The 17,966-nt window shown below is 42.5% G+C and overlaps 1 protein-coding gene across 1 annotated transcript in view; it reads right to left on the minus strand.

Annotated features, from left to right (window-relative positions):
* Positions 1-1,372: 1,372 nt before the first annotated feature.
* LOC124777226 (EF-hand calcium-binding domain-containing protein 1) overlaps positions 1,373-17,966 on the minus strand; it is a 118,319-nt gene continuing 101,725 nt past the window's right edge. The window contains exons 5-6 of the mRNA XM_047252555.1: positions 6,375-6,667; positions 1,373-3,119 (exon numbers count right to left, since the gene is read on the minus strand). Coding sequence (XP_047108511.1) covers positions 6,436-6,667 — 232 coding nt within the window. The 3' untranslated portion in view covers positions 1,373-3,119; positions 6,375-6,435. The remainder of the gene's footprint in view (positions 3,120-6,374; positions 6,668-17,966) is intronic.

The following is a 17,966-nucleotide window of genomic DNA, read 5'->3' on the forward strand; positions in this document are numbered from 1 at the left end:
CATGAGTGATCCCACCACCCCCACCTATGCTTTGCCAACCTCCCCTTCCCATACCTGTTTAGGTGCAGGCAATGTCTAGTGAAACCCGTCCTGCTGATAGACTCCACCGACACCACTGAAATGTGACCCAGAGATTTGAATGCATCCAGCAAATAATTGAGTATGTAGGTAGCAGTTGCTACTGTGGGGTGAAAAGGTTGTCACAGGAGAGGAATTGGTGGCGATCCACATCATATCAGTTAGAATGTTAGTGACTCAACAAAAAAACAAAAAACAAAAAAAATTACATGTTTTCTCCTGAATTTTGTTTTATGATCCTTAGGCCGTGGTCCAAGGCTTATTTCCGGGCGAAATAGGAGCGACAGTGTTATTATGAAGTGCGATGCAGTGTTTCTTCAGACATGTATGCATATATGCATGAAGTTTGGGGCTGACCGTAATTCGTGCACGGATATCCCAAGCGGTTAAGGTGACCGTTCGCGTAATGCGGGAAATACAGGTCCGAGTCCCCGTCTGGCAAAAATTTTCGCTGTTGTCAATCTAAGAAACAGCCTAAAGTGATCCTTATTCGCAACTACGAATAGCTTTCTTGTTTATTTCTGTCCCTGACGTTTCATCTCCTACGGCTGGAGACACAATCAAAAGTTATAAAGGCTCTGATAGCAGTTTAAAGTTTCGTGCCACAATGCTGTCAACATCGTCACAAACTATAAAGAATCAAAGAGCGGTTTCAAACTGGTGTCTAAGTGTTTATGGTCACTTGTCTCCACCATTATGAGACGACATATTACCCACATAAATAATCCTTGGTCGACAGCCTAAGTTCCAAAAAACAAAAGTTACGAAGGAAGCAAATACTAGCTTTGAAAGCCTACCAAGATCTCCGCCAAGTCATCCATCATTGAAAAAAATAATGTGCCGCATTGAAAACTGAGATGATAATTGACTGTGTTTTGTTCATAGGGCACTTACCATTATGATACATTGTAACACCGCCATAGCACGTATGACACCTCGAGTCCATGGAAAGGAGTCGGAGTCAACATGGTATAGCTTATCCAGACTTCCTCTTTCTTAAATCACAGTGAATGAGCCTCTCGCATTTGCCAGTATGAAGGCACACACAGTACTCTCGATAAGAGATGCCCACTCAGAAGGTATTCCCACCGCTGCTCCAATTGCTCTGCTGCCATATTGCCTTCCTTTATTCGTCATCGAAGTGCAAATGTGGAATGGAACAACTCGTGACAATGGTACGGATAGTGAGATTACTGTGACTATTGATGACAAGAGGCCTGTTCAGAATTCACTAATACAGTCATTGTGAGCTAAAAACGCTTTATTTACAGAAAAATAGAAGATAATGGTGCTAATTATGATATTTACACACACACACACACACACACAACAGAAAATATTATCAAGGACCCAAGTTCTACATATATACAAATAAACGGTATATACAAAAGACCATGCCTATATTTAATTAAGTCATACAAGCCAAGCCTTGCATCGTGTGGATGCATAGTCACACAGGCTGAAAGCTACAGCTACGTTAAGTAAGGCACAAATATTAGTCATTATTGTTTGTGCTCTGTATAAATTTCCAAGTGATGCAAATCTATTCTATATCGGCGCCATTGTTATAAAGAAGCTGTAAGATTATTTTAATATCTGCAGTATAAGACATTAGTAATGTTTGCTCTCTCACCATATAAAGTATATAACTAGTTTGAGCAAATATACATATTAAAAAATACATCTCTTAAAAGTAGTTATTTATATACTCTACTAAATACTCTTATTTCTATGTACAATTCATGGACGGAATCAGATAACACAGCTTGTACAGATCACTGCACTCTGTGGGCGGAATCGTTTTGTACTATTCAGAAAAAGTGAGCAAAATAAATGGTGCTTTTCCTGCATCTAAATCTACAACGTACAGCTTCCCTTTGCCATTATTTGATGATTTATTAAGTATCATTAACACATTCAGTAACTTACAGATTAGAGTCTACGAAAATGACTCATGAGTGAAACATATGTGTAAGTAATATAGTGGTTTTTCTGCTTCATGTAGCTCACATGGAACATTTGAACCTAGCTCTGATGATTTATCGCGTTCTGCCCCACCTGTAAAACTACAAAGAACACATGACAAAGGGAAACCGTGTTTCTAATCCTACGTAAGTGATCATTTGGCTCCAGGCTGTGCCGGACTACTTCTGTGATGTATACATACTTTGTACTACATGTAACAAAAATACATTTCCCTATTGCATACTTTATTGCAGTGCGCCAGTATGTATCTATATGTGCTATACTAGTTATTGCTGTTATACTGGCAAATATCTACATATTTTCCTCTAACTACTGCACGTTTATTTAACAAGACATATAGCTAGATATACATTTGAAGTTTTATATAATCTCTATGCAGTTAATCTGTATTCTGAAGATCATTGTACAACTCTTACAAGTAACACGAAGTCCCATTGTATGTTTGCTATACGATTGGATATTAAAACAAAACGTCCGCTATTTACAAAGCATATTTGCAGAAGGCTAGGGCACACTTTCTCAACATAACTACATTTGATTATATGTTATGGGGACATCCTTTGTACCTGTGTGTATTGTTACAAATACAAAAATATTAATCATAGAACAGTTGAAATAGATAAGGGTTCCAATGCAGTTTGGTAAAAAGTACTCAACAGACACTATATTCTGTTTGTATCGTGGTTATGAATAATCGCTACATACATTCAGTAAGATCACTGTGTATACAAAAGGAGACGATGACTGACATTTAATGATCTTTTAGGCTATTTACAATGCTTTGTAATTTGTCGTCCGTGGACCGTACAGAGTGATTCAATAAACATTGGCATTGAGTTAAAACCCTTTAGACTTAAGCAAAATCTCAAAAAATAAGATACTGTTTACATCTGTACGAAGCAAAGTACCATTTGTCATATGTACTTTTTTCTAAGCTGTTTCACTTTCCTGTATTCTGAAATACGTGCAACACATTGTTCATATCAGCTGCTGATGACGATGAGTATAAGCATTGAGAAAGAGTGCCAGGAGAGACCATTTTAGTGGCAGTCCATCTGAAATGTAGCATGAGATTCATGGGTTTTATATTTACTCTTGGAATAGTGCGTTCGGTTACCAACTTACAGATAAATCTCATGCAATAATCAATGATTATTTCATAATAGAGTTTCGATAATGCGAAATCAAAATTATTTTCCATTGTAATTAGACAAAGTATGGGACCACAGTTTATTGAATCAGATGATATTGTTGGTGCACAGTTTATTTTAGCTTACGACTCAAGACAGAAAAACATTATAAGTTGTACTGTGCAATTATGAGACGTTAGCACTTCCAATAAAAGTAATGAGTCATTTACATATCCTTCTGACTGTGCGACTAAAATTTGTGTAAAGATTATTAGGGTTTTGCAAAGAAACTGTACTGACTGTATGTGAGCATGGTACTCCGTCAAAAAAAGACAGAGATGGGCCATAATTTTATAAATAAGTAAAAAAGGTAAGCTATTTTCTCAAATCGATTATTTTTATATCAGTAAAGAGCGCTGCGTAAAACAGAAAGAAAGAAAGCTACGATTACTACTCAAATTAGTCTAATTCTACATAAGATAGTAGGAATGTCGGTGAGTCTTTGCTCAACTCCAAAAACATCCGAATAAAGGTAATCCGACAAAAAGTATGTGCAATACTGACGACTGGGATATCCCAAATTCGTTCAGCTGCCTGCGTAGGGATAGCTCCCTTCATTCGCACAATTTGACGCATGTCGTTGTCGAAGCGTGAGTGTTGTGTATTACATATGAACGCTTAGTGTATGGAACTGCAGTGAGCGCATGTGCCATCTCTGTGATTTTTACTATTACACAAGAGAAGGGAGAGGGTGAAACGCTATGCAAGAATGAAGCCTACTTCGCTCGAATAGCACCAAGAGGGACACAGAGCTTAGCGTCCCCATCCAGACGTCTGATCACTCGGTGAACAATGTCACATTTCACGAGGCACTGCACACAGTTTTGGAATTTAGTACTGGGCAATGGTACAAAATCTGGTTATGAAGAAATTGCGTCAACATCTTTCTGTCCTTGCTGGCCAAAAACAGGCTTTCCGCTACCAGGACTCGACTGTACCTCAGTCGACTGCCACCGTAAAAGCTTCCGCTAGCGAGAAGTGTGTAATTACACAATGCAATGAACGCCAATCACGTAAAGCTGAGTCCTGTGGCGAAAAGATAGAGAATTGTGTTCTAGCATAACCGGAGAATTTGTTGCTCGTTGCTCAGACAGGAAATAGCGACACATCTTCAGTAAGATAGAACGGCGAAAAGAAGTAAAGTATTGTTAAAAAGTGAGACGATTTAATGTTCTAACCGAGACTGCGAAATAAAGAATGGAAATATACAGGGCAGTCAAATGAAGCTGGTTCAGGATATGTTTAAAGTTATTACTTGCACAGATAATAGACATAATTACATAGTGTAACAAAAGTATAATGCCGGTTATCTGTGCAAGTCGTACTTACAGACTTTGTGGGTCAGTTTCATTTTGGCTACCTTGTAATAACTATGGTAGCATAAGAAAAATTGAGTTTCACAACAGTACTTTTCTATTAAGCCTAAACTTGATATATTGCACTAACTAGCACAGCTTCTGAATATAAAACGTTCAGTAACTATTGGAAACAATTTCTCGCTAATGTTAAATCAGCCTGAAGCATAAGACAGATGTAACGATAATCTGAGAATGTGCAAGATGTGCCAGAAACGTTACGACAAACTTCAAATGTCTCCAGAGGGTGTTTTGAGGAAGAAATGGAAGATAGGAACCAATGTCCGGAAAAATGTGACTTTGTACGCTGACAGACCGTTGGCGGAACGTCTCGCAATGTTTTTGTTATTTTGTGATCGCCACTGATTGCCCCTATCATCAGTTGGGGAGATGTTGCGTTTACAGGCGCTGTCTCCTTCCTATAAATGCGATGCTCTGTTGTCTTGGTTTTGGACACGAGTTTCCATCTGCAGTTTATTTTTTTTTTCCTCTATGCCGAAAAACACTGTAGATTTTAAAGGGTACCAGGAGGAAAATAAACTGCGGATGGGAACCCGTGTCCGAAACCGTCGTCCATCGAGGCAACAGAACATCGCACTCATATCAGACATGGCCTTTCTATGCAGCAGCCAACTCCTTCTTTTCCATTGGCGATCGTGGCAATCGGTCGTGATCACTGAATAACAAAATGGTTCTGAGCACTATGGGACTTAACATCTCAGGTCACCCGAGGCAGGATTCGAACCTGTGACCGTAGCGGTCGCGCAGTTCTAGACTGAAGCGCCTAGAACCGCTCGGCCACCAGAGGCCGGCTACTGAATAACAAACAACATTCCAAGACGTTTAGCCTACGGTCCGTCAGCATCGTAAGTTTGCTGCCAAAGGGGTAGCCTAGTCAGCAGGCGCCGGCTCCTATAACGTCGATGCTGTGTAGCGTCGTTGGTTGACGTTTCCAGACACGGGTTCCCTTGCTCAATTTTTAGTCAGAGCACCCTCCACAATCCCTCGAAATCTGTCGAACATTTCTGCGACACCCTGTATACTTCGTGCAATGTTCTAAAAACAGTAGATACTGGACAACAATCAATTAGAGCATACTGCTAGAGCCCTTTTTCTGCCAGGCGTTGTAGCTCGGTAATGGACAGTGTTGCCAATCCACATAAAGGTGAGAGCACTATCATCTGACGATAACATCGTCGACTGCAGAAACAGACACAGACATGTCGCCTTGTGACCGATATTAATGTCTCGTCATCAGTGCTAAGAGAAGCAGCAGAACGCGACATGAAATTAGTTGCAAAAGCGAGACTCGAGACTGGTATGTGCTTTGCTTCCTCCTAACCTTTCCCCCTCCAACCCCCCCCTCCCCCAACACCCTTGTTTTTGACACTATGTAATTGAGGTCTATAGTCCAGTATAGCGTTCCCGTTGTTTAAATATAATCCACGTACAGTAACTTTTTGTATGTTTCCATGTAGATCGAATGCTCTCACAGTCTCTAAATTTATCGTTTCTGAGGACCTTCAGCTGCTCATGAGGATAATACTTATGTTACTATTGGTAGGTAGTGACATTGTCCTTTCTAGATGTTACGTGCTCAGACATACGATAAGTCAAAAAAAAATACATGAAAGCCTGTCCAGAATTCGTGCTTTCGAAATGGGCTTCAGTGATTCGAGATGAAGATAACAATAGATGAGCACACTAGTAAGAGTATAAAAACATTACTTGTATTAATTTAGAATGTGTGGTATTAAATATGTACATTTTCAGAATGGGAGGGTGACTGGGACCCATTGAAGTGTGTAACTTGATGGTACTCCGAGTCAAGGCTGGGGCTCCCGTAGGGTGGCCAAGAAGGTGTGGCAGGCGCTCTCGGCTGGCAGACACTGGCCGAATGCCTCCAGCAGCAGCGGCTCCGTCTGGACCGCCTTCTGGAAGTCCTGGAAGGACACCTTGCCGTCGCGGTCCGCGTCCAGCTTGCGCAGCGCCAACTCCACCAGGTCCTTCACGCCCTCGTCCGGATCTTCGTCGTTCGGGTGCTTCACCAGGCAGTTCCTGCGCCCACACACACGTATCTAGTTCAGTGGTAGTCAATCTGGTTATTGCCGCCCAATAGTGAACGCTCCAGCTCTCATGGTGAGAGGTAGGCAGTTACAGATTAAAGATATATACACTACTGGCCATTCAAATTGCTAAACCAAGAACAAATTTAGATGATAAACGGGTATTCATTGGACAAATATATTATACTAGAACTGACATGTGTTTACATTTTCACACAAATTGGGTGCATAGATCCAGGGAAATCAGTACTCAGAACAACCACCTCTGGCCGTAATAACGGCCTTGATACGCCTGGGCATTGAGTCAAACAGAGCTTGGATGGCGTGTACAGGTACACCTGCCCATGCAGCTCCAACACGATACCACATTTCATCCAGAGTAGTGACTGGCGTATTGTGACGAGCCAGTTGTTCGGCCACCATTGACCAGAAGTTTTCAATTGGTGAGAAATCTGGAGAATGTGCTGGCCAGAGCAGCAGTCGAACATTTTCTGTATCCAAAAAGGCCCGTACAGTACCTGCAACATGCGGTCGTGCATTATCGAGCTGAAATGTAGGGTTTCGCAGGGATCGAATGAAGGGTAGAGCCACGGGTCGTAACACATCTGAAATGTAACGTCCGCTGTTCAATGTGCCGTCAATGCGAACAAGAGGTGACCGAAACGTGTAACCAATGGCATCCCATACCATTATGATCGCAGGCGCTCCTGTCTGTGATGCAGTGTCAAGGGTAACCGCAGCCATGGTCTCAGAGCTGATAGTCCATGCTGCTGCAAACGTCGTCGAACTGTTCGTGCAGATGCTTGTTGTCTTGCAAACGTCCCCATGTGTTGACTCAGGGATCGAGACGTGGCTGCACGTTCCGTTACAGCCATGCGGATAAGATGCCTGTCAACTCGACTGCTAGTGATACGAGGCCGTTGGGATCCAGCACGGCTTTCCGTATTACCCTCCTGAACCCGCCGATTCCATATTCTGCTAACAGTCAATGGATCTCGACCAACGCGAGCAGCAATGTCACGATACGATAAACCGCAATAGCGATAGGCTTCAATCCGACCTTTATCACAGTCGGAAACGTGATGGTACGCATTTCTCCTCCTTACATGAGGCATCACAACAACGTTTCACCAGAAAACGCCGGTCAGCTGCTGTTTGTGTATGAGAAATCGGTTGGAAACTTTCCTCGTGTCAGTACGTTGTGCGTGTCGCCACCGGCATATCACAGCATCTTCTTCCTGTCGGTTAAATTTCATGTCTGTAGCACGTCATCTTCGTGGTGTAACAATTTTAATGACCAGTAGTGTATATTAACTTTCCATAAAATTTTGACATAAAGTATTTGGTAAGTATTTATTATTGTATGCTTTGAGGAGGGACGTTCATGAAAAACACACACTATTTAATAGATGCATCATATCCACAATTCTGAAGCTACCCAATGAAATTCTGTACTATACTTTACATGAAGTTAACACATTTACTGTTACGGTCTTTGGATTACATGTATCTAACATTTTTATTGAATTTAAAAAAAATTATTTTTAAGAAATATTATAGGTACCTTTTGGTCAGAAACTAGTCAAGAGAATTCTATAAAATTTTCACTGTTTAATCTCTTTGCATATAGTAAGCTTCTCTCATGAGATTTTTTAAATACATCCAATAGAAGAATTTCAATAATTTTGTTAACTATAATTCCGTAAATATAAAATTAATCCAGAATTCCAAGCTCTTGGCCCCTATCTCAGCTTAGACTCAGAATTTATAAAATTTTCCCTTGAGACAACATTTAGTGAGTTTATACATATAAGTGACAAAATTTCATAATTTTGGCCTTCATAGATACTGAGAAAAAGGTATATAATTTTTAAAAAATATCATTTTCAAGAAATGCAAATTAAAGTTGAACCTAATGTTTTTTCTTATGTCATCTCTTCAGAATTCTCCAGATTTGTACTCAGGGTCCTCTTCCCACACAAGGTTCCTCTTCTGGTTTCTCGTTTTCTACCTTCTTTCTTTTACCAGGTCTTCAACTGACTTTGCAGCTGCAAGATGTCTTGAGTGAAATTTTCTATCTTAGAGTCCATTCTCTCTAACACCCTTATCCTCCCTATCTTTCCATCATTAAATACTAGGACTGTATCACAAGTTGCAATTCTGACAACTGTAGCAGATGAAAATGTAGTTTAGAGCATCGTTTCCATATGAGTGAATTTAGAGAGTCATTTGAATTCAGGGTTTCCCCACGAACACACGTTTTCATAAGTTCAGGATCCGCCAGCAACCTATACAATCTGGAAGCCTCTCCTGGGGATGTAGGAGTTGCTATCCCTCTGAGTCTGTAGATATTGAAGTGTTGCTTCAAAAAGTGGGCGTGACAGGAAGGTCACATCACAGATTTAATTATTTTTCAGGTACTTCATAAATGAGTTCATTATTGAAACTTTGAGAACTTATTGTCCACGAGTTCTACAATAAATAAAAAATAACCTGAAAATTGATATTTTCGGTCAGTTTCATGAACGTCCTCCCTTAACATGCTGCAAGTCTGCTTCATTAATTTCATAATATAAAGTTACGTCCCTACTTTATAAATCACCATTATTGTGTTACTTGTGGACGCATGGAGAATTTTAATAACAATGGAGAAACGAAAGTGGGTGGTGGGCAAAAAAGGTTAGCTATCCATGGTCTAATTGTAGCGGCGCACGCCTAGAATTTTACATCACATTCTCAAGTGATTACTGTAAAACTTCATGATTTTTTAATTTAAGGAATACAAAACACTATGCTCTAATTGGAGGATTTGGTAATTAATAAGTAAAATTAATAAAAGTACCAATTTATATTTCAGTTTTATGTGCAACGCGGGAGCGGCCGAGAGATGATACATACAGCAACTGTAAAGAAACGTGAGGCACATGTAAGACGTGGCCGGATTTCATTGTAACTTCATGCGCATACACACCATCGTCAGGTATGTAAATGATTAGATCTGCATTATCTCACAGGTCCAATGGCCACTAGAGTGCATTAGCGTTTTTCGTTTTTAATGTTGCTACCAGACCTCATACGGTATCTAGGGGGCTTGAACTGCGTCAGATATTGGGTTATCAATGGAAACGACACACAGATTCCGCCTACTTGTGTGAGAAAGCGTTATCAACGCCCGACAGAATGTGAAAGGAGCCTAAATGTGGATCTCCATTTGGCCGGCTGATCAGATCGTGCAATATGCAAATTTGGGAAGCATTCGGACGTGACTGTGACTTGATGCGGGGCTGCAGGAGAACGTAAGGGCAAACGTGTTCGTCGTCGAGGTTGCTGTTGATCACGACTGACCACCGGAATGGAGGATGGCAACAGTGTGGACCAGCACCTCGCACTCCATCACATCCGAGCCTGCCTTCAGGAGGGAATAAGCAATACAATTCCTGCAGTATTCTGCGCTATCCCGCTCCATTGGTCGGAGAGTAGTGCAGCCAGACTAGGAAGTTTCCGTCTCACGCGTAGGCTGCCGTTAACGCCACAGCATAAATGGCTGTGTTCGGAGTTGTCACGTAACTGATAAGCATGTGCTGCTGATGACTTGGCTAGCAACCGTCAGTGAGTACGACGGCGACTTGCAGGAAGATGCTATTCTTCAAATGTTTCGGAAATGCACAGCGATAGTTCAAAAATGGCTCTGAACACTATGGGACTTAAAATCTGTGGTCATCAGTCCCCTAGAACTTTAAACCTAATTAACCTAAGGACATCACACACATCCATGCCCGAGGCAGGATTCGAACCTGCGACCGTAGCGGTCACAGCGGTAGTACTCCTCGAGTCATGGTGTGGAAAGCCATTGGGTATGACTTCAGGTTAAGGCTGGTAGTGTTTGAAGGAATTCTGGCGGCTCAGCGGTACGTCATGACGTTCTGCGTCCTCATGAATTACTATATTATTGCGCTGCCATTTATCAATAAGAAAATGTTCGTCCACACACGGCCCCTGCCGCTATGAACTGCCTAAGTGAAGTTGTGATACTCCCGTAGCCAGCAATATCCACAGCTCTATCCCAGATAGTTGTAAATGCAAATGTCGTGTTACTAGGGCCTCCCGTCGGGTAGACCGTTCGCCGGGTGCAAGTCTTTCGATTTGACGCCACTTCGGTGAATTGCGCGTCGATGGGGATGAAATGATGATGATTAGGACAACACAACATCCAGTCCCTGAGTGGAGAAATACTCCGAACCAGCCGGGAATCGAACCCGGCCCGTGGGAAGTCAACTCCGTCCTAGTGCCAGTATCTGGGATGTGAATATCACAACAATTTTGGGACAACTCCACTCAGAAGAGGGTACAACGGCTTTACTACACCCTTCCCAACCGAATCTGTACCAGAGGGGGTGGAACGTCACACTGACTGGCCTCATACTGCCAAGTTCTCTGTGCAACACGGCTTTGCTGACCTTGGAGCCGCTACTTATCAGACAAGTAGCTGCTCAGTGGGCACCACTAGGTTGCGTGGGCCCCTGTTCAGTCCTCACACCATGGAAAAATCCCTAGCAATACTGGCAATACGACGTTTTCTTTGCGGCGAGATCTATTTACGAAATTTCAATCACCAACTTTCTCTTCCGAATGCGAAAATATTTTGTTGACACCCACCTATGTAGGGAGAAATGATCATCATAATAAAATAAGAGAAATCAGAGCTCGAACGAAAAGACTTAGGTGTTCCTTTTTCCCACGCGCCATTCGAGAGTGGAATGGTAGAGAAGTAGTATGAAAATGGTTCGATGAACCCTCTGCCAGGCACTTAAGTGTGAATTGCAGAGTAACTGTGTAGATTAACCACGATCCTTCACACTCCTACGGAAGCGGACAGTGATACATAGGTACAGAGATATTTTCTCTTATGATTGTGAGTTGATACGTAGTTGTATTTAAAAACTACTAACTGTTGCCAAATTGGAACCTTCCGTTAAAACCTAGTGTTTGTATGAACCCGAATGCCCTGACACGCCGGTACACGCTTGTAAAATGAGGTCGGCCGTTACAACACGCCAGTGTCTGGCAACTTAACGTTGCAGAGGTGCACTTCACCAATTGTTGCAAACATAGTTACATTGGCCATAAAAAGTAGTGCCACTTTGGTCTGCCGACTGCTTTCTTTGGAGCGCAGAGATTTTAATAGCACCGAATACGAACAGCGGCTGTTACTTTTTGGACCACCATGCATAAGTCTACAACCGTTTTCCCATAGGTATAGTCAGCCTCCGAATCACAAAGACCAACAGTCTGGCGGTGTACGTTTACTTGTCTCAGTTTACAACTCTTCCATGTGAATCCTGCATCTTGCCAACTGCTCTTTTTCTATTGGTTACTTGAACCTGTTGTTGATGCTGTTGTTGTTGTTGGTCTTACGTCCAAAGACTGGTTTGATGCAGCTCTCTATCCTGCTCTATCCTGTAAAAGCCTCTTTATTGTTGAATGGCTACTACAAACCTATATCCTTATGAATCTGCTTACTTTATTCACCTGTTGGTCTTTCTCTACGATTTTTATCCACCACAGTTCCCTCCAGTACTAAACTGGTGATCCGTTTATGTCTCAGAAAGTGTCCTATCAACCGATTTCTTCTTCTAGTCAGTTTATGCCACGGATTTCTTTTCATCCCCAATTTTGTTCATTACTTCCTCATTAGCTACGTGATTTACCTATCTGATCTTCAGCCTTTTTCTATAGTACCACATTTCAAAAGCTTCTATTCTCTTCTTCTCTAAGCTGTTTATCGTCCATGTCCCATTTTCAAACTTGGCTGCACCCCCATACAAATACTTTCAGAAAAGACTTCCTGATTCTTAAATCTACACCGAAACGCCAAAGAAACTGGTATAGGTATGCGCATTCAAATAGAGAGTTATGTAAACAGGCGGAATACGGAGCTGCGGTCAGCAACGCCCATACAAGGCAACAAGTGTCTGGCGCCGTTGTTAGATCGGTTACTGCTGCTACAATGGCAGGTTATCAAGATTTAAGTGAGTTTGAACGTGCTGTTATAGTCGGCGCACGAGCGAGGGGACACAGCATCTCCGGGGTAACGATTAAGTGGGGATTTGCCCGTACGACCATTCCACGTGTGTACCGTGAATATCAGGAATCCGGTAAAATATGACTTCTCCGACATCACTGTGGATGGAAAAAAAATCCTGTAAGAACGGGACCAACTACGACTGAAGAGATCGTTCAACGTGACAGAACTGCAACCCTTTCTCAAATTGCTGCAGATTTCAATGCTATGCCATCAACAAGTGTCAGCCTGCGAAGTATTCAACGAAACATCAGCGATATGGGCTTTCGGAGCCGAAGACCCACTCATGTACCCTTGATGACTGCACGACACAAAGCTTTACGCCTCGCCTGGACCCGTCAACACGATCATTGGTCTGTTGATAACTGGAAGTATGTTGTCTGGTCGGACTCATCTCTTTTCAAATTGTATCGAGAGGATGAATGTGTCCGGGTTTGGAGACAACCTCATAAATCCGTGACCCTGCATACCAGCAGGGGACTAATCAAACTGGTGGAGGCTCTGTAATGGTGTAGGGCGTCCAACTGAAGTGATATACGACCCCTGATACTTCAAGATGCGACCCTGACAGGTGACACGTACGTAAGCATCCTGTCTGATCACCTGCATCCGTTCATGTCCATTGTGCTTTCCGAAGGACTTGAACAATTCCAGCAAGACAATGCGACGCCCCACACGTCCAGAATTGCTACAGTGGCTTCAGGAACAGTTTGCTGAGATGAAACACTTCCGCTGTCCACCAAACTCCCCAGACATGAAAATTATTGAGCATATCTGGGATGGCTTTCAACGTGCTGTTTAGAAGAGATCTCCAACTCATCGTGCCCTTACGGATTTATGGACAGCCTTGCAGGATTCACGGTGTGTATTCCCTCCAGCACTACTTCAGACATTAGTCGAGTCCATGCCACGTTGTGTTGCGGCACTTCTGCGTGCCCGCGGGGGCCCTGCACTATAGTAGGCAGGTGTTCCAGTTTCTTTGGCTATCAGGGTACATTCGATGTTAACAAATTTCTCTTCTTCAGAAATGCTTTTCAGGCCATTGCCAGTCTATGTTTTATTTCCTCTTTACTTCGGTCATCGCTAGTTATTTTGCTGCCCAAATAGCAAAATTCATCTACTACTTTGTGTCTCGTTTCCTAATCTAATTCCCTCAGCGACCCCCGATTTTAATTCGACTACATCCAATTATCCTTGTTTTGCTTTTGTTGGTGTTCATGTTATATCCTCCTTCCAAGACACTGTCCATTCCGTTCAGCTTCTATTCCAAGTCCTTTGCTGTCTCTGACAAAATTACAATATCATCTACAAAGCTCAAAGTTTTTATTTCTTCTCCTTCTCATGCCTATTCCAAATTTTTCTTTGACTGCTCAGTGCACAGATTCAATAACATCAGAAATAAACTACAACTGTGTCTCACTCCCCTCTCAACCGCTTTTTCCCTTTCATGCCTCTCGATTCCTTTAACTGTCGTCTGATTTCTTTACGAATTGCAAATAGTCTTTCGCTCCCTGGTTTTTACTGGTGCTTGATCTTAATGACAGTGCAAGAGCTAGGAGCAATAGTAATTGCCCCTGAAAGTAAATTGGAAGCTGATGGCTGAAGTCATGATCGGGACAGGAAGCTGTGAGGCAGGTGGCCATTTTAATACAGAAAGGCAGCAAGGGGGGGAGACTTATTACAGAGCTACAATCAAACAAGCGACATGCCGATATTGCATGTCTTTAATATGGCCGTTGTGGTGCTATTGTGGTGCTATAATGAAAGTATGAAAACTTACTATCAAATTTTAAGAGCATTCCGCTTAAAGGGTAGAGAAGAAAACACTCTAGAAAAAATTAGGATGAGCAGGTCGTGACCATTGGTTAAAAAAAATACATGATACCTGCTAATGGCGTATTTATTACAAAGAGGGGACATTTGCAGGTAGCAGCGAAGATGTGGGTAGATTCTGTTGGCGTAATCGAAAGTCGGGAGTAAGGCTAGTATGAGGTTAACCAGGAAGCAGGGCGTCTTCACTGTGCGACTGACCACAACAGTGCGTCGACAGGGCATCGGTCAGATCAGTAGGGGCCTCAACCGGGTCGCCAAACGGTTTTCCTCCGTTGACAGTGCTCTGTCTGGTCAAGCCGTGCTCACGTCAGGTCCCTAGGTAGTCTGCAGCCGGATATAGAATGGTCAATACGATTTTCAGTGACTAGTTCGAGTTAAATTGTATTTAGCTCTGAATGCTTTCAACGTAAAGGCAGACGGAACGTCAGCTCTCAAGGTAATGTGGGTTAAGTGTCGTGAGTGTACAGAACACAATACTGCATGTATAAATATGCAATTACCCTATTAGAAGAAGGTGTTACACAGTGAAGGTTCAAAAGTATGCCTGCAAGAAGCCAAATAAATGTATGTACATTAAATGAATAAAGATATGCTGTCTGCAAACTCCGCTTACTCTCGATTTGATTCTGCAGCGTATCTTGCTGTCTAGCGGTTTCTCGTTACAAACAGTCTTTTAAAAGTAATGTGTGCATCGCTAGATAACTGTTGAGATTTCCACACTCACTGTTGCATTAAAAGGATGTAACCATGTGAATTTATTGGTAGGGGCACAAACATCCTGCTTGTCCCAGTAGTACACGCAACATAAGATGGATCGTCAAAAAATATATATCTCGCTATATCATGCTACCCCAGGAGGCTGTCGAATGCGGGAACAAGACGTTTTAGTACGACATTTCTCTCTACGCCGAAGAGTGTTGTTAGGAATGACTTTCGATTTAGATCAAACTAGCGATACTATTAATATAATATTTCTTGTCACAAACTAACTAAAATATACCATAATAATAAAATTCCTGAAATTGTTTTATAGTTGGGTGAATTTTCATTGTAGAATTTTAAATTACACGCTGATGAGAATGCCGAACGAAATAATTATCTTGATGATGCATATACGATATTTCTACGTCATTACTGCGCTCACCGGAAAAAATTTCCACCTGTTTTTTCGGCTGTAATCTTGCCGTCTGTAGTTGGCACACTGGAAACCTGCAATGGAACCTGATTTGCATCTCAGGTGAAAGTTCCAATTGCCCTTGAAAATGACGCGTTCGGTAATCGAACGTTCCACGCTTGGTACAGCAAAAACGCAAATAAAAAACCAGCTGTGGTACACGAGGAACGTTTTAAAGTTGTCTGTTAAGTCCACAAAAATTGTTTCCAAACTGTCAGGCTGCTACCACAAAAAAAAAATCGTATGTACTAAATGAGAAGTACTAGTCATCAAAAATCTACAGGATATATGGCCTGCCCTGCGCGGCATTCAGGCGGAAGATTACATAATCTGTGAATTATGTATTTCAGGTAGAGTTACTTCGATACCAGTGAGACTACATTCTGAAAAATATAAGCAGCCTGCCGAATGAAAAACGCCAAATTCGACCACAGACAGTATCATGGGACAGCGTTATTTGTTGTAATCAAAATTTCGGGATGCCCAAATAGATTTCTTACAACAAAGTAGTGACATCCGTGAGAGTGTACTATTCTTGAATTTATAACTTAGCCGACTCTATCTCATGATTCTTAATCGTTCATTAGAATAATACACAGTCCGATCACATTAATGTGAACATGCCTATGATCGACGTCAACGTGCAAAAACCACTCACAGGTGACAGTGGCAGCACTGGCAGTGGAGGGTATACATAAAGCGTGTCCGGGCGAAGCGGAAAACAGTGCAGACGTTGTCGTAATGCGGATACAGGGTGACCTATCTGATGTCGAAAAGGGTATCATCATTGGCTTTTGGGCCTAGGTTGAAAGCATTCCCGAAATGGGTAAGTCTGTAACTGTTGGCGTGCCGCCTGGTTAGAGTATACCTTGCATGGCGAAATGGCGCAATTCAAAACGGTGCCGAGGTAACTGTGGTGCATCACTGGCAATAAATTACACAGGTGAACGGCGGCTAATAGACGTGCAACTGTTGAGCAATGTACTGCCCAGATGAACCAACGAGCTGTTAACGACTGTTCGGCGAACTTTGCTACGTATTGACCACCGCAGCATGCGCTTGGTTCATGCACCCATGCTGGCTGCTGTTCATCAGCTACTAAAACTGGAATTTGCACGCTAATACCGCAACTGGGACTCCCACTGAGATGGTCTTTTACGACGAATCACGTTTCATTCTCCATCGGACAGATGGCTGTTGGCGTTACTGCCTGAAACGTCTGAAAGCAAACACTGTGCAACAATCTTCAGAAGGGTACAGGTCGGAGGGCATTCCCCTAGATGATCTCATCGTTCTAGAAGGCACAGTGGATTAACACAAGTATGCATCTATCCTTGGGTATCATGTCTACCGCTAAGCGTAGTTCCCACCCTCCCCCAACCTCTCCCCCGCCCCTTCACCCTACACGGTGGCATCTACCAGCAGGACAATGCAATGTGTCACACAGCTAGCAGTGTACGTGCGTGGCTCGGAGGGTACCTGGCTGAGTTAACAGTAGCTCCTGGCTACAAAACTCCCCGTCTATAAAACCAGTCGAGATTCTGTGGGACCGCCTCGGACGGGATATTCGCACCACTGATCCTCAACGAAGAAACCTACCGCGGCTGGTCACTGCACTGGAGTCGTCATGGCTCCATACCCGTGATTATACCTTCTAGAACCTCACTGACTGTTATCCTGCACGTCTTGTAGCTACCCGCATTTATTCAGGCTTTTGACAGGTGACTGGGAAGTGTATATAAGAATATTGAATGAAAATGTAATGTAAGGTTCGATATGGGAAATGCGATAATACTAACAACCAATTCTCAGCTTACGTTTCGTGACGAATCGGACCATAGGAGAGAACAAGAATGAATTTACGGACTCTTTGAATGTGGCTGAAACACTGGACTCGTATCCAGGAGAAAGAAAGTTCATTTCTCTGCCTGACTATGCTGGTTCAGGATTTCATGTAACTTCCCTAAATTTGAAATAGGCCAGTCGCTCTCTGTGTAAGGTGGCTATAATTTCGCACCTTACAATAACTCATCCACATACTTTGCCGTGATCTACATTAACGCTTATTGCATGAAAGATGACGGAGTGTCTTTACTATAAAAACGGCGTAATGAATGATTGGCTATACTACTAGAGGTTGGAACGCCAGTGGAGATGAAATGGTAGGCAGAACTCAAGCTCTGGGTGGAAGGCCCGCATAGG

This window comes from Schistocerca piceifrons, chromosome 1 (genome assembly GCF_021461385.2).
Source record: "Schistocerca piceifrons isolate TAMUIC-IGC-003096 chromosome 1, iqSchPice1.1, whole genome shotgun sequence".
Taxonomy (NCBI): Eukaryota; Metazoa; Arthropoda; class Insecta; order Orthoptera; family Acrididae; genus Schistocerca; species Schistocerca piceifrons.